Here is a 27801-nt window from a genome sequence, read left to right as displayed (position 1 = left end):
AATATGCATTTCTATAAATTTTCTTTTTCAAAATGGCTTTACAACTAGCATTACTATTTGGTAATTCCCAAAAATGAAAACTGAATGGAATAAAATATTCTTCTCCACCCCCCATTTCAGACAAGGTTTCACCATGCTGACCAGGCTGGCCTTGACCTCCTGGGCTAAAAAATGTCATTTCTCCCTTAGCCTCCTAAAATACCAGGGACTACAGTGATCCCAATATTCTTTTATGTTCTAATTGGAAGAAAGTGCCAAGAACAAAAATGTGACAGTTACTTAGAATCAAAAATTTACAGCACGATTAAAGCTCTTGATTCTTAACTCAACTTTTCATCGTTAGCCTGGAAACCACTACAATGAGATTCCACAGTAATTTATAGAATCATACTATAATATAAACAAAGTTTAAATGATCCCCAGGAATCCTCATGCTAATGGTAGTGTTTGAAACATTTGTATCACTTAAGTAAGATACTATAAATTTAGATTAGTAAGAAATTGAGAACTATAATCCAAAGAAAGTTTAGAGGGCAAGTGTCCATTTCACAAAATAAATGAGTTTCTAAATGTTGCATGTAAATGCAATTTTATGACATTCTTATACGGAAGAAGCTATGTAATTTATGAAGAGTACTAACTGTCAACACATCTTTTTTACTTTTGTAGAACATTATTTTTTTCCAACAAAATCTTTCGTAGGTTATTAGGGACTGAATTATGTGTCTTTAAAATTCATATGTTGAAACCTCAACCCTCTATTCAAATGACTATATTTGGAAATAGGGTCTTTAAGAGATAATTAAGGTTAAATGAGGTCATACAGTGGGCCATAATCCAAAATAACTGATGCATTATAAGAGGAAGACAGATCAGAAATATTGTTCTCTCCCATTCCCACGCACAGAAAAAATTCCACGTGAAGCTACAGTAAGGCAACAGCTGTGTGTAAGCCAAGAGCAGCCTCACCAGGACCAAACCTGTGGGCACCCTGATTTGGGACTTCCAGACCCCAGACCTATCAGAACGTGAATTTCTGTTGTTTAACTTATCCACTCTGAGACATTTTGTTATAGAAGCCCTAGCTGAGTAACAATATGGGTCCAAAAGCATTTCTGGGGAAACTTCAGGGCTTCATGAAAAACAATTTGAAAATTGCTATATTAAAGACATTTCTTCTACTGCAAACAAACAAGGACAAATGCAATTCTCGAAGCAAGTTAACATGAAAAGCGTCTGTATATTTTGTTCCTTGATCGATTTCTATAGTAAAGCTAATTTTTCAGTCAATTCATCACAAGTACAATAAAATGCAAAATGAGAGCTATCTCAATGGTTAAATAAATACCTAACAAATACATCTGATGATGTTTATCATATATACAATAGATCTATAAAAGCTAACGACTAGTGTTGAAAAATAAGTGGCTTTTAGGCACATACATGAAAGTGTTAATGAATTAAAACATTATACACATAGTAGATTTTAAGCTTTATATCTAGCTGTCCCCACAAAACCTCATGGATTCAGAGGGGAGTTTTCAAAAGGTGACTGAATCACAGATGTGGGATAGCGCAATGAGATGTCTGGAGTGGGTGCCTGGGGGCATGACCTGACATGATGCATATCCCCTGCCCATTTCCTCCCTCCTGGCTGCCATTAAGCCAGCAGTTTCCCTCCACGCAGGACCATCCACCATGCAGGACTAAAACTTCTAAAACACGAACCAAAGCAAACCTTTCCTCCTTTAAATTTCACATTTCAGGTACTGCATCCCACTGACAAAGAAACGACTAAGACAGAAGACATGCTTAGCATGTGCAATAAAGACAAGCACAAACAAAAAGACAAAGAAAACCAGGTGTGGTGGCTCAAGCCTATAATCCCAGTACTCTGGAAGGCTAAAACAGGAGGATCACAAATTCAAGCTCAGCCTAAACAATTCAGTAACTGGGTGAGACCCTGTCTCAAAATAAAAACTGAAAACGGGCTGAGGCTGTACTTGGTACAAAAACTCTGGGTTCACTCCCCAGTAGCAAAAACAAACAAACAAACCCCACAAACTAAATAAACAGGACTAAACATATGTTCACTGTTATGATTAAAATCAGGAATATATTTTAAAAAATGGAGTGTCCCTTAACATTTCATGAAAAGCTGCCCCAAAATGAAGTTAAAATAAATTTGAAAAAAAAAACTAACAAAACAGAACAGCATTAACTGAGTAGCAAGAATTGTATTATTTATCTATGTACTTTACAAACCTTTTAACAGCTCTGAGAAACATGCCCCAACCTCATTCCTTTAGTAAGGAAATATGAGACCTGTCTAGCTCTCAAAAATAAGTTAATCCAAGAAAATGTGTAACACCTAATTATAAGTCACATTATGTCTTTCCCACTTTACCTTTTCTAACCTCAAATATACGGATATCTAAATTGGAAGCAATGAGATTCTTTAAAATAAATGTTTTAAAATTTTACAGGGAACTTAGCTACTAAGGGTGGTAGTGCATTCTTCCACTTTGGAGGCTAAGGCAGGTGTAAGTTCAAGGCCAGCCAAAATTACCTAGCAAGACCCTGTGTCTCAAAAAACCAGAAAAAGAACAATAAAATAACAATAAAATTTCACAGGCAACAAAGAAAGCTACGAAATTATTCTTAAAAGACCAAAAGTAATAATGAGTACTAGAAATTGACATCTGATAAAAAGTATAAATTTAACATGTTTGAACATCTACTATCAATTAGGCATGGTATTAGATGGCAAAACTTTGAAGAGTATATGTTATGTCCCTAATCTCAGAGAACTTGTAATTCAGTGTGGGGCTGGGAGAAGACAGTAGAAAACAACTACAAAATTGTGTATGTTATTTTTTACGTTGTACCTGGCACGAAAGACTTTTGCAAAGAAAATATTCTCCATTTATTCATCTTTTTATACTCAGTAAATACTGACTGAGTGACAACTTGTGTGAGGCACTGGTTTGGGTGCTAAAGGTATTACGCAGAGTGAAAAAATCCTGGTTCTTACAAAAATTTGGTTCAACTGGTGGAGACAAACATAAAAAGTAAACATGATTTCAGAGTGAAAAATAGTATGAAAGAAATAACACAATGTGACAATCAGAGAGAGAGAGATGAAAAATTCAAGGGCAAGTACTACTTTAGATACTTGTGTACAAAGAACCACGGAGCTAAAAACAGTTTGCCCATTGTGAGAACCAGAAATAGTGTGGTGTGGTAGAATACAGTATATACTGGTGAAGGAGTAACAAGCAGGGAACGTAAAAGAGAAAAAAGCAGACCATCACACCAACAATTAAGGAGAGCTGAACCCAGTCTTGTCCATCTCAACGAAGCAGACTCTATCAACTAAGCTACATCCCAATCCCATATTAAGAAATTTGTTTCCCAGTTGGAGGAAAAGAGGAACCCACACATCAAGAACAAAAGAAAAGAAAAAAATCATTCTTTTACTTTATCACTGTAATTGTAGTAACTAAAGGAAAGGAAACCAATCTAGAGGTTCTTACAATAATGGTCTGAACTGAGAGCAAGACGGAGTATGTGGAGATGAGAGGAAGCTGACTCAATCAGGGACAGGTGATATACTGTTTGTAACATTAATATTGGTAACATGGGAAGGAAAAGAGAAGTCTAGAATAACCAACATGTTCCATTTTAATGACTGATTATATGATAGTACCATTTACCAATCCAAAAAATAATGAACCCCCGGTCACAAAAAAATACTAGAAAAGTAATGACAGGTCTATTCCAGGTTTAGCTATACCAACTTTGGTATGGGTCTAAATAGCTCTTCTTTATGTCAATATCTTTATCGGCTAAATGAAGGTCAGAGAAAAATAAAGAACATGTTTTAGTTTGGGAAATGAAAAAGAATTTAAAGGTGATACTTGTATTTTTGGCTCGGGCAAGTGAGGGAGTGTTAATTCTATTTAACCAGCAGTATTATTCAGGATAGTCTGAGTTATAGATTTTAATGATCCATAGACTGACTGCTTCTTTTTGTAAGTTCATGTATTTAGCTATCGTCTGTAGCTGCTTTCACATAGTGGCAGCAATGTTGAGCAGTTGTGTCAGGGACTCTAAGGCCCATACTAAAGAATTTCCTCTAATTCTTTAGAGAAAAACTTACCAATCTCTAGTTTATAGCATCAAGTATTTATGTCTCACCACATTATATGCTGATGACAAGTTAGAAGTGGCTGTACTCTATGTCATCTTCAACCCAAGAGGAACAGCCTTTGCCTACAGAAGTAGCGGTCACTGTAGTAAAGGGAATAGAGAATGTGGAGGATTTGCACTGCTCTGAAAGCTTCTACACCACAGTTTTTAACATGGCAACTTCCCATATATTTCACTGGCCAAAAACAAGTTACATGGTGATGCCTAAATTCACCATCGGTATTCTATGTTCCTCCCATATGCAGAGTAACCAAATCTCCTGCAGTTCTCCCTTTCACATCCATTTCCTGAGCTTATGATCATTCACCTAAAGGGGACATTTTTCCAAACCCCTTTAAAAATAGAGGCTGGGGATATAGCCCCAGTGGCACAATGCCTGCCTGGCAAGATCAAGGTCATGAGTTCAATTCCCCAAAAATAAAAATTTAAAAAAATTTACAACCATGTGATTCGTTCTTCCCAAAGAAACAGTCAAAAACACCTCTACTTTATTAAAAGGAAATTACACAGGGGTGTAGTGGTACATGCCTGTAATGCCAGTCCTCTGGAAAGGTAAGGCAGGATGACTGTAAGTTCGAGCCCAGCCCAGGCACTTTAGCAACTTAGTGAGAGCCTGTCTCAAAAGTATGAAAAACAGAAGGAGGCTTAGGGGATGTAGCTCAATGCAAAAGCCCTGGATTCAATCCCCAGTACCTCAATTAATCAATGGCAATTGCTTTACCTGGACTTTGTTTCCCCAGCCTGCAGCACATTCTACCATTCAGAAAATGTCCTAGAGTGGAATAATAAAAGAGGAAGAATTTGGATCCCAGAATAACCTCATTTAACACCTCATAGAACCTTAAAAGTCTAGACCAATCATATTATTTTGGCAGAAAGTAATAAATTTATTGATTATTTAAGCAACTATATTTTAGGGTCCCTTTGTTATAGTGGTTTCAGCTCTCGTCTTGATTCATGCTCATGTTTTTCACGAAAGATGCACAGTATGTAACGGATTAAGTACTAACAGTATTCAAGATGAAAATATGAGTCATTTTCATCCAGGGTAAAGAGGTTGAGTAAACCAAGACTTCCAGCAAAGAAAAGCCCAACTCCAGACGGCCTCATGGCTAAATTTTAAAGTAGTATCTTAAAAATCAACATTAATATAGTACTTAATAAACACTATTAAAGAATTAAATTCTATTAAGAATTAAAGAGAAGGGCTGGAAATGTGGTTCAGTGGTAGAGATCTTGCCTTGCATGCACCAGACCCTGGGTTCGATACCCAGGCACCACACACACAAAATAAATAAATGAAAAGGAATTAAAGAGAAAATATTTTCCAATTTATTCTATGATGATAGTATTACCCGAATACCAAAACCAAACAAAGACATCACAAAAAAAACTGTAAAACAGTATAGCTTATGAATATAGAAACAAATTCTTAAAAACAAATTTAAAAAATAAATCTAGAAAGGTATACAAAGAAATATATATATATTGAGACTACATTGGGGCTTTTTAGAGGACTACAAGGTTGATTCAGCATATAAAAAAATTAATCAATGTAATACACCATATTAATGGAGCAAAAGACAAAAATTAGTTATCTCAACAGAAATAGAACCACTATAGGACAAAAATACAACAGGTTGTCATGATTAAATAAAAAACAAGGGCTGGGGATTTAGCTCAGTGGCAAAAGCGCCTGCCTGGCAAGCACAAGGTCGTGAGTTCGGTTCCCGGTACCGGAGAAAAACAAAAACAAAAACAAAAAAAACAAAAAAACAATAAATGTACACATACATACAAACTAAAAATTTGTGCTTTAAAAAAAAAAAAAAAAAAAAAAATTTGTGCTTTAAAGAGCACTAGCGAAGTGTAAAAAGATTATAGACCTGGCAGCACGTGACTAAATTCCCAGGTATTTGGGAGACTGAGGTTGGGGGACTACAAAATCAAGGCCCACCAGGGCAACTTAGTAAAACACAGTTTCAAAAACTAAAAATTGTGATGACGTAGTTCAGGGTCCCCTGTATTCAATCTCCAGTACCTCAAAAGTCAATTCATCAAATGAAAAGACAACATAAAGAATGGGAGAAAGTGTTAGCAAATCATATATGTAGTAAGGGTCTAGTATACGAAGACATCTACCCACATACAAAAATACTCTTACAACTCAAAAACAAACAACTCAAAAACAAAAATACCAACAACCAAGTACAACATATGGAAAGACAAAAAAAGATAAACAAAATAAGCCATGAGAAGAATGCTCAACATAGTCATTAGACAATTCAAATCAAAACTACACTTTACACCCACTAAGATGGTTATAAGAAAATAACACAAACATACTGGTGAGGAGGTATATGGAAATGGAATCCTTACATATTCCTGGTAGAAATGTGAAACAGTCTAACAAGTCCTCACAAAGTTAAGTATGGAATTACTGTATGATGCAGCACTTCCATTTTGGGTACATATTCAAATGAAATATAATCACATGTATACCCCAAAATTTGTACACAGATATTCAAGTATCAATACTATTCGAAACAAATACCCAAAAGTAGCCAAACGATGGAAGCAAATCAAATACTATAAACTTATATGGGTAAGTAAAATCTGGTGCCTCCACAGAAATGGAGTACAATCAGATATAAAAGGGAACCAAGTACCCAAACTTTCCATAACGTGGATGAAATTTGAAAACATCATGTCAAGGGAAAGAAGCCAGACACAAAAGACCACATATTACATAATTCTATTTATATTAGAAATCCAAAATATGGAAATCTATGGAGATAGAAAATAGATTAGGGGTAGAGAGCATAAGGTGCTTAATGGATATAGAATTTCCTTTCAGTGATGAAAATATTCTGGAATTAGATAGTGGTACTGCCTACAGAACATTGTGAACAGACTAAATATCTTTAATGGTAAATGTTAAATAGAAAGAGTGCTAGGGATACAGCTCAGTGGTAGAACACACACCTAGCACACATGAGGACGTGAGGTCAATCCCAGCACCATTAAAAAAAAGGCAAATAGACAAAGAGGACCACATATTATATGACTTTATATAAAACACACACAAGAGGCCAATTCATGGAACCATAAAATACCTTAGTGGTTGCCAGGGGCTCAGGGATGGGAGACTGCTGAGTATGAAGTTTCCTTTGGATGATAAAAATCTCATCGACTAGTGATGATGGCAGAGCAACTTTGTAAATATACTAAAAGCCTGAATTTATGGTATGTGACTGTATCTCAATTTTTAAACAAACTAGGACCAAAACCAGCTATCATCTCAATTCTGAGATCTTACAAAGGAACTAAATCTAAACAGGATAAAATAAATTATATATGACCCTAAAGTCTGTTAATAGTAGAATGAGGATTATTAAACGAGATATTTTAGTTCTTAGAATATTTTTAAAAAATAAAATACCTTTAACAAGCAAATTTATTCACAAGAGATTACATTCTTTATAATATTTTTAAATGTGATGGTAAAACCAACATTCTGAAATTCTAGTATCTTTTTTTTGGATTCCAAAACCTTGATTCATTAATAATCATTCTGTTACAGGAAAACTTCACTAGTACTTCAAAAGCATTCTTAATAATTAAAGATTTAATCACTTATCATTCACAATTTAGAATATTACAGTCTTAAACATTAATCAGGCTTTTAGAAAACATCAAATTTGTGAAATACTGAGTTAACTTTGCAGTGCTTCAAACTTGTGCAAAAATACTGTAATATACTCTATATTGGGTTTTTGAAAAATTTGACAGTCTTACCATTTAGAGCTGGGAGCCTATGTTCCCTCCACTTGACTCTGGGCAGAGCTGTGACTGCTTCAACCAATACAGTATGGTGGAATGACCTTTCTAAATTCCTGACCTAAAGAATCATTGAGCTGATTAAAATGATTATTGTTTTACATCACTTAACGTGAAGTGGTGTATTATACAGCAGAGTTAACTGAACTAGCACATATGATATTCATAATACAAACAAGGAACTCTTGTCCCTGATGGTTCCCTTTTCATAGTACTCTAAAATCATATACTTTCTCAAGAAAAAAAAAAGGCCAGACATGAAAATGTATGTATATGTAAACATATCCATTTTTTAAAGTAGACACAAAAATCATTTTTCAATCAGCTAAAAATATAGGCTAATATTTTAGTATTAATATTTTAGCATGTTACAAGAGTCAAAATATCCCCAAAGGATATCTTATAAATATATCATGTACGTTACCTTAGGCTTCTAAAAATTATGTGGTTCTTCACACTGAGATGTAATTGAGACAATTTATACTGAATAAACAGTCTTCCTTTTAACAAGGCCCTTTCTAAAACTGATTTCTATTAGATTATCCTAATTAACAAAAGGTTTGGCCTTGTGAATTACTTTAAAAAGATTCTCATACTGGCCTAACCGGCTTTAGACGTTTTATCTTTCAAGTTAGGACAAATTTTACCTTTCAAGTTAGGACTCTGCCTATCCATACTGGGTAAACAAAAATGATAATCCCTGGACCTGTATCTGTATCTTACTTAAAATGACCCAGATGATTTTAAGGATTTAATGAGAGAAGATACAAAAAACTCTGAGCACTGTTTTAGGTACAAAAGAGATATAATAACTCTGAAATCTAATTTTAGGACTCGAGGCTACTTAGTAGCACTAAGAGGAGACTCATACACTCACAGATAATATACAGATTTTAGAGTTGCATATTGAATTTTATAAACTACAATAAAAGTTAAGCATATGATAAAATGTAAACATTTTTTACTCAATAGAGCATTTCAGTAATGGAAAAGGTCATTTACAAATAGTTACCTTGATCAAGTATTTTTCCCATCTGTCTGCTGTAACCGATTTGCCAATCTTCCTCATCAACTTCAAATGGAGCTCCACCAATTCTTTTGGTACTTAAAAGAAAGGTAAAAAATACTGTTAACCTTTTGTAAATAAAAACAATTTTTCTCATGAATATTTTCTCAAAACAGATGACAATGATTCTACTTTTTACATTTATGAATCAAAACCACCTAAACTAGAACAAGAATGCTTCAAAATTAACAATGAGCAGGAATGTATTCTTCCAAACTGCTACCAGGGAACAATGAAATCTAATATAAACTACAGACTTAAGGTGATAATTACTGTAGATTCACTGGTTTTAACAAATATACCACTGTAGTGGAGGAGGTCACGCACATGTGGGGACAGGAATACATGTGAATGCTCTGAACTTGCTTAATTTTTTGTGAATGAAAATCTGCTCCAAAAAGTAAAGTTAAAAAAAAAAAAAAAAAAAACCTTTCATAACTATCATTATAGCTCATTGGAGAGCCTTTGTCTAGCATGCATAAGGCCCTGGATTCAATCTCCAGTACCACACAAAAAAAGAAAAGAAAAACTACCATTAGGCTAGAGATGGCCTGACAGAGCACTTGCCTACTATGTGAGAGGCCCTGAGTTCAATCCCCAGCATTGCAAGTTAAGAAATACTATACTGTCATGTAAAAGCACTGAAACTACACAACAAAAATTTCTAATCCACTTGTTTCCCATAGCACATATTTGGTATCTTTACTGAGAATCCAGGCCAAAATATAAATTCACCAAATCAAAAAATGAGTCAAGAAATATAATTCCAAATTAGTAGATAACTCAGAAATCGGGTCCAATGGTTTTCAAGCCAATTCAAAAAGCTTCTTTCACTCTATCCCTCATCTAACGTATGAAGCTCCTCTACCGTATTCCCATGGATCTTTGCCTGACAACTCACAGACAAAAAAATTCACTGATCTTCCAAATACTAGTTCCATTTTCTAGATAGTTTTAACTATTAGAAAATTACCCTGCAGCCCTACAACTTCTTCCTCTGGGGCTGGCTCTCTCTAGTTTAAAAAACAAAACTTTTAATTCCTCTTCTATTGGAGCTTTCAAATATTTGTAGATTAGTTTTCTAATCTAACTATAAATAACCAGACTTCCTCCAAATACCCCTTGGGCAAGATCTAAGTTTTAAAATTATATTAATTAGGCCCAATGAATATAAAAGAAGCACATGCCTGCCAAATTTTGTATTTCCTAAATGCCAACAGTGACATAAGAGAAATGACAGGTATCCTGCCTAAAAAGTTTTCATAATCTAATATATTAGAAAAATACTAGTTAAAAGAAAAAAACCCAGAGCAGAACTTCAGGAAACCATTTGACTCCTTTTATGGTGTATTATGAATATCCAACATAGAAGTATGATCTTCAGTGTTCTCTAATAGACTTGATCTAATATTTTATACTATGTAAATTCTTCAAGGCACACTCTGACATTGGAAATTGATGGCGCAATTTTTTTTCAGGCATTCTTTCCAGCTCTTTATTCTTCACTAAAGATATTTCTAATTTGAAACAACTTTGAAATAGTAAGACATTCACTCATCCAACAATTTTTTTTTTCTGTTTTTTTTTCTGGTACTGGGAATCAAACTCACGACCCTATGGTTGCCAGGCAGGTGCTGTGCCGCTGAGCTAAATCCCCAGCCCCTTCATTCAACAAATTGCTATGGCTTTACTATCAGCAAGTAATAATACTGCCTGTCCTTAATGAACCTACATAAATAAAACTTCAGTGGAGTAGAGAACAATGGGTTATGGGAAAGAGAAAGAAGGTATCACAAACAAGTAAACAAACAACTACCACAGACTTACAGTACAAAGCTGAGATCACACAGTATAGAAAAGAGCAAGAAGGACACTACTTGTAGAAACAAAGGCAGGTGTAAATGGCTGAAAAACCCGAAGTGACTATGGAACTAGAGGCACGGAACTGAACAAAAAAGAGTTTTATAAGGCCAGGCTAAGAAATTTAGATTTTATTTAAGAGTTTAAGCAGGAGATTGCTGTGTATTTTATAAAGATGTTAATAACGAATGGGAGGATGACACACTGTTAAATAAAATCTGTTACTTGCTTATTTTAGGAGTAGGGGTACAGGGCAAATATTAGATATAAATTGAAGAAAACATTAATCAAAAAAACATAGGAGAAGCGTGAACTAAGGTGGGGTGGTACCTAGAGAAGTGGGCAGATCTGAAAAATGTTACAGAAACAAAATTAATAAAACTTAGTGACTGGTTATGCAGTTACAGAGAAAGAGTCAAGAAAGCCAGAGGCATTGCTTAGGTAGCTGAGTAGATGCCCACAACAATACAGTAGATAAAAAGTAAGAATGCAGGCTCAATGCTCAGTGCTACCATACATACAAGTAGCTGAGTACTCTCAGCTCTGATCCTCAGTTTCACCACCTGTAATAAAAAGCTGTGCTGACTACCTCACCATTTTAAAATTGCCAATCATTATATAAAACTAAAACATACTCATTTTTACTTTTGCAGTAATTTTCTGGAAACCACGGTCACTTTCAATTTCTCCTTCTGCCCAAACATAGCAATCCTGACAGCTTTCTGTTTCTACATCTCAAACATGCTCTCAATTTACCCTGTTTTTCTAAGACGTCACTATACCTTCTCATTTGACAAAAATAACTACAGTCAGTAAGCAAACCAATTTTCCAAAAGATACTGCCTTCATGTCACTTCCCAGCTGCTTTTTTTTTTCTTTCCAGGTGTGGTGGCAAACCCCTATAATCCCAGCACTCAAAAGGTTGAGGCAGGAGGATTGCAGTGAGTTCAAGGTAAGCCAGGGCTACATAGTAAGTTCAAGGCCAGCCTAAACTATGCAGTAAAACCCTGTCTGGAAGGAAAGAAGGAAGGGAGGAGAGAGGGAGAGAGGGAGAGAGGGAGAGAGGGAGAGAGGGAGAGAGAGAGGGAGAGAGAGAGGAGAAAGCAAGAAAAAGAAAGCAAGAAAAAGAAAGCAAGAAAGAAAAAGAAAGCAAGAAAGAAAAAGAAAGCAAGAAAGCAAGAAAGAAAGAAAGAAAGAAAGGCAGGCAGGCAACATTCCTCAGGTTGGCAAACTTGCAATCTTCCTGCCTTCACCCTCCCACATAGAAGGGTTGCTCCCGGGAAGATGGTATAGTGATGTGCAGCAGAGAAAGAGCCTCTCCCAGATTTAATGTCCAGACACTGGAATATAGCAACATGAGTACGAGAAGGAGTGAAGTGGGTCCCAAGGACCCAGGAAGGATGTGAAGTGAGAACTGAGGCCCACAGCGAGAGCAAAGAGAGAAACTTCAAAGAGGAGGAAGAACAGGCAGGTGGTGCTCTCTCCCTGAGCCCAGACTCACTGCCTAGGAGAGAAGGCCTGAACCTGCAGACCCACAGTGTCAGCTGGCAACCCCAAAGGCCTCCATGGAGAAGTGCACCACTGGAATGGAACAGTGGACACAGCGGACTGCAATGGCTTGTGAGCTGTTCCCATTCAGACAGCCTGCAAGAGAAGACAACTGGCCAGGAGTCATCTTGGAAAGAAGCCAACTGAGCTCAGGATTCTGGAGTGGCTGCTGGCTCCACCTAGTGGCTCCCAGACAAGTTCAAACCCACAGAGGGCACAAAGACTGCTGTAGGCTGGGTGGGTCTGGTTCCCAATCAGCAGGCAGAGGCCAGCCCAAACTTCAGTGGAAATAGGGGTACAGTCTTGCTGAGATTATCCACTGCCCTGCTGTGAAGCTGCTGCTGGCTTGCTAGAATTAAGTGACATGGATCTGGACTCTGTCTGCCCACACTGTCTACCAGAAACACACCATGAAGTGGACAGTTTATTTTCCTTTTCTTTTTTTTCTCTCTCTTTTCCTTTATTTTCTTTCTCTTTTTTGTTTCTTCTTTTTTGTTCAGTGTGAACAAGGTTTCTAGTTTTTTGTTGCTCTCTTCTGTTGTTGTTCTTGTTTTTATTTCTGCTTTCTCTCTTGCCCTCCTGTCTTCTGCATGTTTCTACAAGTTTGTAAGAACCTTTGTCTTCTGCTCTTGCTTCTAATCTCTCTTCTATTTCTCTATCTTTCCTCCTAACCTCTTTTAAATTTTCTCTTCTGAGGGTAAAATTGCCATTTTCAGGGCTTATTTACTGCATACAATGTTCTGGTTCCCTTTAGATTTTGTTATATAACCACAAGTCTAGCTCATATGGTAAAAAGTGCCAAATCAATAGTTACCTCTATTTGTCATTTGCTAGGCTGTGTTTGATGCTAATATTATTGCTCATTGTATCACTTTAGCCAAAATGACTAAATTGTTCTAACCATTTGTTCTTCCTGGTACACGAAACTGAAACTGCCTAAAGGTCATAAAAAATACTATAAAGTCAGTGCCAAACAACCTGGAGCAGGGCCAAGTAAGCAGCAACTTCTCATCCCCAATAAATAGAAGGGGTAGGATCTTGCAACAGACTCAAAACCAAAAGCAAGCTACATCTGGAAGACACCTCTGAGAAGTAATTATTTCCTAAAGGAAATAAAGCTGTTCACCCTAGGCAATTTACAAACATCAACCCAGGAATTAAACTAAAAACAAACAAAAAGCCTAAATGAGAAGACATGTAAACAAGATGCAACCCCAGACATCCAGCTCACCAAAAGCAAACCCATGGTGCAATGAGGTGAAACAATCTGAAAGCTATCCACCTGGACTCTCTGAAGGGAGAAAGCAAATGAACAAGGCTCTAGAAAAAAATCAAATCAGAAATAATGTCTCAGATAACTACAAAGATGGTGACCATAATGAAAGGATGCTTAGTGACTCTAGAGCAGATAAAGATTAAAAAATAGAAGAGTTTCGCAAAATGTGTAAACCATGAACATCCAACATAGGAAAGAAACGGAATCCATTAAACAGAGTCAAACAGATATCTAGGGGATTAAAAATTCTGCTGAAAGTATACACAGCAGAACAAGCCAATGTGAGGACAGAATCTCAGATATAGAAGACAGGATTGTGGCTAGCGATCATGCAAAGAAAGATTTCTTAAAAGTAGCAAGAGAAAGCCAGACATGGTGGCACACACCTGTAATCCTAGCACTCAGAGGCTGAGGCAGGGGATCACTGCAAGTTCAGGACCAGCCTGGGCTACAAAGTGAGCTCAAAGCCAGCCTGAACAGTGAGACCATATCTCAAAAAGAAGGAAATAACAAAGAAAAAGAAAAAATATCAATATTAAAAAAAATAGCAAGGGACCACAAGAAATCAACCCAGCAGCTGCTAGGTGCTACAAAGAATATCATATGATTGATCAGCGTAAATAAAAAAGTAGAAGATAGTGCAAATGACCTTACAAAGCTGTTCACAGATGTCATGGCAGAAAAACTTCCTAAGCAGGGAAAAAGAATTTGACATACAGAAAAGTGAGGCAGGCATACAAAAATCAAATTGCCATGATCAAAAAAAAAAAAAAAAAAATTCTACTATGTAATATTCAATATTCCTGAAATTTAACACAAGAACAGAGTATTAAAAGCTGTTAAAGAAAAGAAACAAATCACCTATAAAGGAAGGCCCATCAGAATCATGGCAGACTTCTCAACACAAACCCTCACGTCAAGGAGAGCTTGAAGTGAAGTATTTCAAGCCCTAAAAGAAAACAACCCCCAATCCAGATTCATGTACCCCACAAAACTATGTTTAAAAATTAATAGAGAAATAAGATACTTCCATGACAAAGAACACCTGAGGAAATCCATTAACACCAAACCAGCACTCCAAAAGGTTCTGAAGAACCTTCTAGAAAGAGATAACAAGGATTACAACTCTATGAACCCCAACAGAATGAATCCACCAGGCAGGGCAAATAATTAAAACAGAGGGGGAACAAAGGGAGCCAACAACAGGAAAATAACATGACAAGAATAAGTCAACATAGGGGGCTGGGGATTTAGCTCAGCGGCAAAGCGCCTGCCTGGCAAGTGCAAGGTCGCGAGTTCGGTTCCCGGTACCAGAGGAAAACCAAAAAAAAAAAAAAAAAAAAAAAGAATAAGTCAACATACAGCACTTATAACCATCAATGTTAATGGTCTCACTTCACCAATCAAAAGAAACAGAGTGGCAGAATGGATCAAGAAGCAAGATCCAATAATACAATGCATACAAGAAACATATTTAATTCAAAAAGAAATTCACAGACAAAGAAATCAAAGAATGGAAGACAACACTGCACGTGATAGGAACCCAGCAAAAAGCAGACGAAATTTTTTGCAGGCGAAATGGATTTCAGTCCAAAACTGATTGAGAGACAAAGGTCACTACATTCATGTAAAGGGAATAATCCAAGATGAAGAGATAACAATCATAAATAAATATGCACCAAATATCAGTGCACCTAACTATATAAAACAAATTTTAATGAACATGAAAAATCAAATAAGCACTAATACAATTGTACTGGGGAACCTCAATACCCTACTGTCACAAATGAATCAAGTAGATAAAAATGCAACAATGAAATACTAGAACAAAACCAAACTTTTGAGCAAGTAGATAGGTTATAAGTGTTCACCACAATACCTAGCCCCCAGGTATTTATATAAATATCTATATGTATAAATCCATCCAGATTCATTCACAACCTAACTCTCAAATCCTTTTCTGTCACTTCTACACTGAAATCCCTGATAGAAATCACACTGGTCTGTATGCTGTCTACAAAACCTACCCAGATTATTACCTATATAGGTTTTACTAGAAGCCTTTCAGCTTACCATCTTATGAAAATAATTTTCAACTTTTAGTGTTTGGGCAGTAGAAGCCCCAGTACCTATGATGGCTTCCCAATACCAGCAATCCCTTTGTTCTTAGAATGCCCACTCTATTCATATGATCTATATCACTCACTATATACATTTCTATATCACACAGACATCGATGTCTTATGCACAATTCCCCCATCACACAGAAATCATGAAACATTATGACTGTACATCACTACTGGTTACTACTGGTACTACCTCTTAAAATTCAGTATAAGGAAAAGTAAAACATTTAATAAATGTTTCATTCTACTTTACAAATGTAGTCATTGGTCATTCAGGAATGTAAAAATAATTATGTATTACTGATTTACCACATTATTAGCTTTTGTACAGCATGGTCCAATGGAAATAGAACATAAGTCATATTATTTTCTGGTAGCATATTTATAAAAGTAAAAAGGATAAAAATGTTTACTTTTGGTTTTTTGTTTGTTGTTTGCAGCACTGCTGTGGATCAAGCCCAGGCCTTGGCCATGCTAGACAAGCACTCTATCACTACTGATTTATACCCTCAGTCTAAAAATTTTAGTAGCATCATTTACTTAACATAATATAACCAAAATGTTATTGTTTCAACATGTTATCAGTATTTTTAAATTGAGACAGCCTCTGTCTTTTATTGTATTAAGTATTTAAAATTTATTATGTATTTTACACTTGTAGTACACCTAAACTCACACTAATCACTTGTAGCTAGTACCTAATGTATTAGTGCTGGAGGATACAACTAGCATATTTAAAATTAAAATTTACTGCTGGGTGCAGCAGCATGTCTATAATCCCAGCACTAAGGAGGTCGAGGCAGAAGGATCACTGCGAGTTCACAGCCAGCCTGGGCTACATAGAGAGTTCTTATGGGTTTATCTTTATAAGCAACTTAGTGTTTCTCTTTTGCAGCTTTCAATGTCCTTTCCTTGTTTGCTACTCTTGCCATTTTAAATACAGTCTGATGTAGGGAGGTTCTTTTCTGGTCATGCCTATTAGAGGTTTAAATGTCTCCTAAACATAAGGTACATGGTTAAACTTCTCCCAAGAGTTGATAAGCTTTCTGGCATTATTTCATTAAACAGATTTTCTATACTATTAGTCTGCACCCTTCTGAGCTATTCATTCAACTGATCATTCTAGGATGTTGGAAATGTTCTATATCTGCAATTCCCAGTGTAGCAGCCATTCACCCACATGTGACCGTTGACCATTTGATTATGTGGCTAATGAAAATGAGGAACTAAACTTGTGATTTTATTTATCCCTGATTAATTTAAACAGACATATATGGCAAGTGGCTATAGTTTTGAACAGAGCAGGTACAAAGTATCAATCATATTTTTATTTACTCCCAATTATTTTGAAAATATTGACAAGCTCTAAATTCACTCATTTATAAGCTGGAACATTTTACAGTCTCATTTACAGATCATTAAATTTTAACTTCTTTCCAAAGGTTTATTTATTAACCAACTTCCAGCTACTCTGAAAAGTACAGGTTTTTGTCCCAACTGAGCTGGGATCTCTACTTTTTCAAGTGACAAACTCAAATAATAAATTTTAATAGACTCTTCCCTCACGACCTCAGGACGTGAAAGAGTTCAAAACAGAAAAGATCAGAGGTTTTGTGAATTCACAAAGAGCCTACCAACAGAAAACAGAAAATGCAGAAGCAGAAATTGGTAGAATCCCAGCCTGTTTATTGATCTAATTATCCAAACATGTTTTATATTTTGATATTTTTTTAAAGCACCTTTTTAGCATGAAATCTAGAAAATGTTGCTGCACTGGGCACGGCAGCACATACCTGTAGTCCCAGTACAGGGAGGCTGAGACAGGACGGTCACAAGTTCTGAACCCATTCTGGGCAACTTACCAAAATCCAGGCAAAAAAAAGATGCTAGGCATATGATACATGGGGCAAAAGACTGCCGCTTCTGCCATTCCAGTCTGTTTCTGGTCTGTTACCTTTCTTTTTTGGTGTTAGGAATCAAACTCAGGACCTTGTGCTTGCCAGTCAGGCGCTGTGCCATTGAGCATAAAAATCCCTGGGTCCTCTCAGCTGTTACTGACAACAACTTTGCTTTTTGTTTTATTTTGAGATAAGGTCTCACTATGTAATTCAGGATGGCTCCCTGAGCTCATTATGGAGCCAAATCTTGCCTCAAACTTACCAGATTCTCCTGCCTCAGCCTCCTGAAAGCTGTGATGACAGTTGTGTGCCACCATGACTGGCACAATTTTGCTTTTCAAGTGGTAGAAATCTAGCTCATAGTAACTAAATATATCCTTTTCAAATCTCAGTATTTCATTTAAATGTCTAAGTTTATGAACACAGAATTTGAAAACAGCTGATTGAATATAAGTCATCAATAAAACACTGATTTCTGACAGTGACTGAAAGAGAAGCTACGATAAGCTTTACCTATTGTATAATTTCTGGAGACTGCTGGGCGAACACAGTTACAGAATACATGACACTGGCCCCACAGGCTACTGATCCTTGAAATCAGTATCAGGTATTTATATATACCTTATCTTCAATGAGTTCATTTAATCAATCATCCTAGCTTTCTTAAAAGCAAAGAAGTGGCTCAAGACATATAAACCCAAGATACCATTTGAAAAAGCACAACACAGAGATTCCAGGTAAGTGTAACATAAATGACTGCATTCATTTCAATACTATTAGAGAGAAAAGAAGTTCAAGAATAGCGATCAGCCAGGCACACTGAACCAACGGTACCACTGCACCACTTTAGGTTTCTGAGTACCATCTAGAATCATATTACTGTCCTCACATATATCAAGAAATTGACCAAATATTATTTGGGAACTAAAACTAGGAAACATTTGCTACCAAGAAAATAATCAGGGTAGTACAACTGGTAAAAATATCAGTATGGTTAGAAGTCATGATAACAGCCAACAGAAGAAGAACAGATTTAAGAGACAGGGTATCCTGTAAAACTCCAGCACTGTAGGAATACACCCTTCATAAAGAAACCCGTACTTCCTCGTTCAGGAAGTGGAAAGACCTCTAAGGAGATAATGGGAACCATTCACGTCAGTCATTCTTTAAAGCCTTGCTTACATTATGAACAGCATCCTGGCAATGAGAATATGAGGTATTCAAGGCAATGGCTTCTAGTACCATGTGCCTCCAGCTCTAATCAGATGATTCTATTTCTCTTTTCTCTCTGCCCTACTGAATTTGATAATCAGGGTGGGGGACTCGAAACAAAATGAATGATGAAACAGTATTTATGGGGAAAGGATTTCCCTAACTTTTTTTTTTAATAGTTTCAAATATTCTATAGTAAAAATATTAAAGATTAGTTAGTATATCCTTTACTTAGATGCACCAATTGCTAATATTTTCTCCAATGAATGGAAAATATTTTACAAACATTAGGTTCAAACATTCAGGGGACTACCTCGCTAACAAAATTGAGACCAAAAAATATAAAGCTCCAACTAAGCCAAGGATGGGAGAAACATGCCATGCAAAAGGAAAGGCAAGAATAGAAGCCCTGAGGCAGTTAAAAACTTCTAATGTGCTCACAAAGAGTAAAAGACACTGGTGGATGCTTGCTTACCATGTGTAACGTCCCACAACAAAAACAAAAAAAAAGCTGCTGAAGAAGTAATCAAGGATCAAAGCTCATAAAGCCTCTGAGCAACACAGTTGAGATTTTATTCTAAATGTAATGAGAATCCACAGGAGGAATGTAGGAAAGTTTCATATTCAAGTTTGTAAGAGACTGCTCTACAGAAATGTAAATGAAAATAGTTAACTAAGATTCCACCTTACTCCAGAAAGAATGCCTATCATCAAAGGCTCAAAAAACAATAAATGCTGGCAAGATTATAGACAAAACAACACCCTTCTACATTGCTGTTGGGAATGTAAACTAGTACAACCACTATAAGAATCACTATGGAGATTTGTAAAAAAAAAAACACCTAAAACTAGAAATGCCATTTAACCCAGCTATACCTCCCCCAGATACCTTCCTGAAGGAGTCAAAGTCATCACACTGCAATGATACATGCATATCTATGTTTACACTACCACAATTCATAAAATTTAAATTATGGAAACAACCTAGATCCCCATCAACAGATGTGTGGCTAAAAGAATATGTGGTGTATATATACACAACGGAGTATCACACATCCATAAAGAAAGATGTTTAAATCATTTGTGGGAAAATGGTTTCTGTTATATGAGAAACCCAAAATATGAATAATTTAAAAGGCAAAATAAAGGAGAGATGGTAGAAAATAGAATTTTTGAAGATGGGAAAAGGGATCTTAAAAAAATTCAAGAGGGAAGAATTAAAAAATGACCAAATGATAAATATATATAAACCTGCTTACTGCAATAATAGCAAAAATCTTTTTTTTTTGGTAAGAAATAAAGCACTAGTAAGAATAAAGCATTTAACACATGGGTAAGTAAGGCATATAGAACCCAAAATAGCTATGATCAGAAAAGAATCTCTCCACATCATACGCAAAATTCTAGAAGTCCAACACCAGAACAGAATCTTAAAAGCAGTTAGCAAAAGCAATAACTCACTTACAAAGGTAACCTCATTGGATTAACAGCGGACTTCCCAGTACAAACCTTAAAGTTCAGGGAGCTTGTAGTGAAGTGTTTTAAGCCCTAAAAGAAAACAATTTCCAAGCCAGGCTGATATACCTAGGGAAATTATTTTTCAAAACTGACGGAAAAATAGCCAGACATGTTGGCACATGCCTATAATCCCAGAAGTCCAACTCGGGAAGTTAAGACAGGAGGATCACCATGAGTTTGAGGCCAGCCTGGGCTATGTAGTGAGTTTAGGACCAGCCTGAACTACACAGTGAGACCCTGTCTGAAAAAACAAAAAAAAAGAAAAAAAAAATGGAGATGATAAAGAGCACCTAAATTTATGACCACTGAACCAGTACTCTAAAATATTTTCAAGGATATCCTAAAGATGACAAAGTTAACAACAACAAAGGTCTAGAAGAATGAATTTAAGTAAGATGACCAGTTAAGTACAAAAAACAGGGAATCTGCAACATGAAAAAAAGGAAACACAGAAATAAATCAATACCTTTCAGTAGTAACTCAATGTGAATGGTCTCAAGTGGCCAATCAAAAGATACACGCTAGGAGAATAGATCAAGAACAAAATTTTAAAAGAAAGAAAAAAGAAACAAAATCAAGCCAGGCATTGTGGCACATGCCTATAACCCCACAACTTGGGAGGCTCAGGTAGGAGGATCGCCACAAGTTTAAGGCCAGCATGGGCTACATAGTGAGTTCAAAGCTAGCCTACACTACATAACAAGATCCTCTCTCAAAAAAAAAGAAAACAAAACAAAAGAAATCAAGCAGTGTGCTGTATATCAGAAACACATTTAAACCAAAAAGAAACACACAGACTAAAAATCAAAGGATGGAACACAGTATTTCATGAAATAGGAACCTGAAAAGGTGTAGCTACCCTATATCCAGACAAAACAGACTTCAACCAAGTGATCCAAAAAGGCAAAGAAGGTCATACATATTGGTTAAGGGGAACAATCTGACAAAAAATGAGAACAATTATTAACATATATGCAGTAAACAACAACACACCAAACTGGATAAGACCAATACTACTGTAGGACATAAAAGAGCAAAAAAAGAAACACAATTGGGGGACCTCAATATCACAGTATCACATATAGGTCAAGTAGACAAAAAAAATAAATAAATAAATCAGAGTTGAACAAAACCTTCAAACAAATGGACCTGAAAGACATCTACTAGGTGGTCTACCCAACAACATAATACACATTCTTCTCAATAGTATATGGAACTTTCTTAAAAGTAGACCACATATTAGTCAATAAAGCAAGCTTAATATAAAAGAACTGAAAGTATACCATGCATATTATCAGATCACAGTGCAATGATACTAGAAACTATCAGCAAAAGAAAACACAAATGATGCAAATGCATGGAAACTAAACAAGACACTCAAAGTTACAGAAGAAGTCATGGAAGAAGAATTAAGATAGCTTCTAGGATTAAATAATAATCCCAGTGCAATATACCAAAACTTATGGGACACAATGAAAGCAATCCTAAGAGTAAAGTTTATAGCTGTGACTGCCCACATTACAAAAGCAGTGAGCCCAAATAAATAATCTAATGGTGCACCTCAAGGTCCTAGAAAAACAAAAGCAATTCAAACCCAAAGCTAATACAAAGAAGTAAATTATAAAGATTAAAACAGAAGTCAATGAAATTGAGATTCCCCCCAAAAAAACAATAGGAAGAATCAATGAATCAAAGACTTGGTTCTTCAAAAGAATATACAATATAGACAAATCTTTAGTCAATATAACTCAAAAAAACAGAAAAAAGCCAAGTCAATGCAATTAGAAATGAAAAAGGTCAACCATAATGAACACTGAAATCAAAAAGATTAACAAGTATCACAAATCTGTATGCCCCTTAGCCACCTTATATTTGACAAGGGTGCCAAACACATTCACTGAGTTGCCTCTTTAATAAACAGTGCTAGAAAAACTGGCTACCCACACACATGCAGAAGATTAAAACTAGACCCATATCTTTCACTCTGCACTAAATGAAAACCAAAATGGATCAAAGATCTAAATATTAAAACAGAAACACTAAATCTGCTGGAAGACAGAATAGGTACAAATCTTGAAGACACTGGTGTACGCAAAGACTTTATGAACAAAACCCCAACCTCACAGAACTATCACAAAGAATCAACAACCATAATCTCATCTTATTAAAAAGTTTTTGCATGGCAAGAGAAACAACCAACAGAGTGAACAGACAGCCCACAGTGTGGGAAAAGATTCTTGCCAGCTGTTTCTCAAAGGACTACTATCTAGAATATATAAAGAACTCAAAAAAAAAAAAAAAAATCAGACTGTAAATTTAAAGATCATATCCAAAACTGGGCATCCGAGATGGAAGATACTTCTCAGATGAAAAAATAGAAAGGACAAATAAGTATATGAAAAAATGTTCAACATCACTGGTTATTTGAGAAATGCAAATTAAAACAATACTGAGATTCCATTCCACACCAGAAAGTATGGTTATCATCAAGAAATTAACCAATAACGGGGCTGGGGATTTAGCTCAGCGGCAAAAGCGCCTGCCTGGCAAGCGCAAGGTCGTGAGTTCGGTTCCTGGTACCGGAGAAAGAAATTAACCAATAACAAATGCTGGCAAGGGTGTGGGGGAAAAAGGAACCCTTCTCTACTATTGGTGAGATTGTAGACTGGTACAACCACTGTGGAAATCAGTGTGGAGATTCCTCAAAAAACTAGGACTACAGGTCCCATTAGATCCAGTTATTCTCCTTCTTGGTATCTTCCCAAAAGAATTAAAAGCACCATCACTGGCCAAGCAGAGTACCTACATGAGTAACATTTAACGTCATTCTACAGGTTTCTGTAATCTTGTCAGAAAGCAGAATAAAATGGCTTGTTGTAGTTTCTAGTTATTTCAATAAATAACAAGATGTATCTGAAAATGCTTTGTAGATCACAAAGCAAGATCCAAACAACAGTTATTGCTATTCACCACCAGATGGTGATGTCTTATTTAAAGCAAAGTTCTGACTATGAGTTAGCCAATTAAACAAACCATGGTGTCTGAATAAAATGATTTTAAAGAATGGCTCAAGTTACAGTTACTAAAAACAAGTTCTGCCTGAAGCCAGTCATGGAGGTGCACACCTGTAATCCCAGCACTTAGGAGGCTGAGGCAGGAGGACTGCTGTGAATTCAAGGCCAGCCTGGGCTACACAGTGAGTCTAGGAGCAGCCTTAACTATATGTGAGACACTATCTCCAAAAAAAACAAAACCAACCAAACAAAACCATATCATTTGCTATTAACTACAAATAACCCTTTTTAAGTAACTCTAATGCCATTATTACCACATAAAAAATTTCTTCGTGTCACAGAACATCTAAACAATTAAGCAATTTTAGATTTTCAATTAACCAAGAAATGAAATTGTATTTTTCTATTGTGTTTGTAGCAGATGCCGGCAGCACCTTTCATTTACCCCCTCCGCATTCACTTGTCCAAATCTCTGCCAGGGAGTCTCTCTGGGAACAGAAAGTTAACCATTCCTGGGAGTATCCCCCAGCCTAACCCAGCCAGTAACTGGCAAAAGCTCCTTTACCTTTCATTTGTGACAAATCTGAGATACTGTCTACATTACCTTCCAGAGCTCAAAAGGAGCACTCAGCCCCAACTGCCTACAGATGACACCTTCTGTGCTGGCTCTTCCTCTCTACTATCTCATTTCTTCCTCAGCCCCAGTGTTTCCTGGCAATACTTCACAAGCTACCTACTCTCCTATTTCTGTCTGCTTCTGGAGGAAGCCAACATAACTTCTTACTTTTGAATGAAATCTCTGGACATTCCCACAAAAACTATAGACATAAAAATTATGCAAACATGTCCAAGAAGATTAAAGACCTGTAGTGCCCAAAATCATTCAAAGATACCAGTTCAAAGTAGCCTTCCAGCCAGACATAACAGTGCACACCTGTAATTCCAGTGCTCTAGGATTTTCAGGCTTTTTTGGGGGGTGTACCAGGAATCAAACTCAGAACCTTGTGCTTGCCAGGCAGGCACCTGTGCTGCTCGCTGAGCTATATCCCTGGCTGCTCTAGGGTTTGAGGCAAGAGAATTGCAAGTTTAAGGCCAGCCTGGGCTACCACAGCAAGACGCTATCTCAGAAACACAAAACAAAGACAAACAAACAAACAAGAAACTTTCCTCCTGAACTCTTAACTATGTTGTTAGAAGTCTTCCATCAAAAGTAAACTGTTAAGTTGAAAAATGAACATCCTCGTTCCTTATTCTTCACTCTTCATGAGGAAACATCATTATGTAAATACTTGCTTCTGATGTACACAAAATCTAACTGAAAATAAAGACAACTGTTGGCTTAGGCTTCTACATTTTGAAGGAAATCAAGTGTTGTTCGTCTCAAACAAGTAACAGTACCAAAGTTGTGAACATTTAAACAAAAGAAGTTATCATACCAATAGTACCACAAGAAAGTTCCCTCCAGGTAACGCACGCTCCTGCACGCGCTTTTCTAGACAGTTCTCTACACTCCCAACTCCCAGCTTCCGTGTTCCCACCTACGCCATTTGCTCTTCCCTAACCCTCTACACAACCTGACTTCCGAAAGTCAGATTAAATTCTTCCGTCTCTGTTTTCACCTCAGTGGCACATGGCACTGCTGATCATACCTTCCTTCTTGAAGCCTGGATATCTTTTCTGATGTCCCTGGCATACTTTTCTGATGTCTCTTCTAACCTCTTTGTCCCTTTTTGAACTTCCTGGCAAGCCTCTCCTTCTGCTCTGTCCCTAAAAGCTAATTCTATTCTGGTATTTTGTTTCTTTTTGTCCCCAAGTTTCCAGTCTTTTGCTTCAATGTGAGGATATGGCTGTCTCACTCTGCTGGTTAACAGTACATCCAAAAACTACAAAACCTTACCAGAGTGACTGACTCCACAAATACAGGGTTAGCTTTTCTCACATAACAAGAAGCTCAGAGTAACCAGTTGCTAGTTTTGGTTTCATGACTCACTGTAGCCATCACACTGAACTCACCAGAGTTCCCAAACAAAACATGCTATTTCCAGTCCCAGTTTTTCACATGCTTAGTTCCCTCTACTCTCACCTAGTTCTTCTCATCCTCAGGGTTCAAAATAGCTGTTAAGGAAAAAAAAATTTTTTTGGGGGGGGACAAGGTCTCACTATACAATTCAGGCTGGCGGGCTGGGGATTTAGCTCGGCGGCGGCACAGTGCCTGCCTGGCAAGCGCGAGGTCGTAAGTTCAATTCCTGGTACCGAGGAAAACAAAACAAACAAACAAAAAAAACAATTCAGGCTGGCTTTGAACTCACTATATAGCTCAGGCTAGCCTTGAACTCATGATGATCCTCCTGCCTCAGCTTCCTGAGTGCTGGGATTACAGGCATGTGCCCCCATGTCCAGCTAAGAAATCATTCTTTATCTCACCATAGCAGAATAAAGCGCCCCTGCTGAGTGTCCCAAAATAGTCCTATTTTGTCCTTATGTACTATACTGTATCATGAACACTGTGTGATCAGATGTGTCCCACATCAAATAGACCGGTATCTTCAGCACCTAGGACAGTGCTTAGCCCATATGTAGCCAATAAAAATTTAAGGAACGGATTTGGTCTCTGAAAAAACCTCAAAACGCTGTTTTTCATAAACACGAATTTCTCCTAACCAAAGTAACTGATTGGCTAGCAAATGAGTAAACAATAACACATGGTTCTTTCTCAGACTTAAAGAGCCAGACAGGGAGGCAGGACAGCAAATTTATACACACAAACATGGAAACATGTAAAATGTGTCTATCTGATGATGGGCATTTTTGATACCAATCAACTATGTAGCCAATCAGGGGTCGGGGTGTGGCTTGGTGGTAGAGCACTTGCCTAGCATGCACAAGAGCCTGGATTCAATCCCCAGCACCACCAAAAAAAAATAAAAGTGACCAATCGTAAACTGACTTTCACGTAAACTAAACTTTTAATAAGTTTAGTGAGCTTCCCAAATACTACATGGCAAAAGGACAGGCCACCTACGAAAAGCAACGCTCTCACAGAAGGAACTGCGACCGGACACAAGGCTCCCTCCTTCGTCCCTTCAGTCATCCCACTCCAGTCTATATCTGCTCTCCAACCACTACAGATCTGTCCCTTCTACAGGCTCATGTAACCAGAATCATGTAGTGTATTTTTATTTGACTTTTCTTTTAATCTAATATTTTTGAACAGTCCTTTTTAATATTAGAGTCCCTTTTCTGTGACTACAGAATCTTTATTTTTTTATTCTGAGGTAGGGTCTTGCTAAGTTGCCCAGGATGGACTGGAACTTGAGATCCTCCTGCCTCAGCCTCCCAGAGTGCTTGGATGACAGGTGTGGACTACCAAGGGTGGCTGAGGCTGTGATCAGCTTTTGACTTTCTACACATGAGAACATGTGATGTTTGTCTTTCTGTGCCTGAGTTATTTCACTTAACATATGTATTCCATTCTGCCCTTGTTGATGCAAATGACAGGATTTTATTCTTTCTTATGGCTGAATATTATTCATATATATATATATATATACATGAATATATATATCACATTTTCTTTATTCAATTATCTGTGAGTATACAGCTAGGGTTAAATTCTTTTTTTTTTTTTTCTTTTTGAGATGGGGTCTTGCTATGTTTCCCTGGCTGGCCTAGAACTTGTGATCCTCCTGCCTCAGCCTCTTGGGTAGCTGAGATTACAAGTGTGTATCAGTGCTCCCAACTTTTCATATTTTGATTACTGTGAGTTGTGCCACAACAAACATGTGAGGAAAATTCACTTTCACATGCTACATTGTAAACCCTATGGAGAATAGTTTGTGAACTCTTGGTTTAAACCTGCTTTTAAAACTGGGCGTGGTGGTGCACACCTGTAATGCCAGCACCAGGGGAGGCTGAGGCAGGAGGATTGTCTTGAGTTAAAGGCCAGCCTGGACTACATAGAGAGTTCAGGGCGATCCTGAACTAAAAAAAAAAAAAAAATCCTGCTTTAATATGTCCCCAGTATCCACATATGACATTAAAATTTCAATTAAACAAAAGAGTGGAGGAGTAGATAGAAAAGCAAGATCTAAGTATATTCTGTCCTCTTTAAACATAAAGATACAGGTTAAAAATACAAGGATAGTAGCCGAGCATGGTACCTCACGCCTGTAATCACAGCACTCAGGAGGCTGAGGCAGGAGGACTGTTGTGAGTTTGAGACCAGCTTGGG

The 27801-nt window shown here is 36.9% G+C and overlaps 1 protein-coding gene across 2 annotated transcripts in view; it reads right to left on the bottom strand.

Moving 5' to 3' along the window:
* The window catches only part of Rsf1 (remodeling and spacing factor 1), a 127351-nt gene that overhangs the window by 84336 nt on the left and 15214 nt on the right, over positions 1-27801 (bottom strand). For both annotated transcript variants that reach the window (XM_005379827.2, XM_013511807.1), the window contains exon 2: positions 9065-9156. In XM_005379827.2, the coding sequence (XP_005379884.1) occupies positions 9065-9156 (92 nt within the window). The remainder of the gene's footprint in view (positions 1-9064; positions 9157-27801) is intronic.

This window comes from Chinchilla lanigera, unplaced genomic scaffold, assembly GCF_000276665.1.
Source record: "Chinchilla lanigera isolate Chin_1 unplaced genomic scaffold, ChiLan1.0 scaffold00013, whole genome shotgun sequence".
Taxonomy (NCBI): Eukaryota; Metazoa; Chordata; class Mammalia; order Rodentia; family Chinchillidae; genus Chinchilla; species Chinchilla lanigera.
The sequence above is the reverse complement of the archived record's forward strand: the minus strand, read 5'-3'. Positions and strand labels throughout refer to the sequence as shown.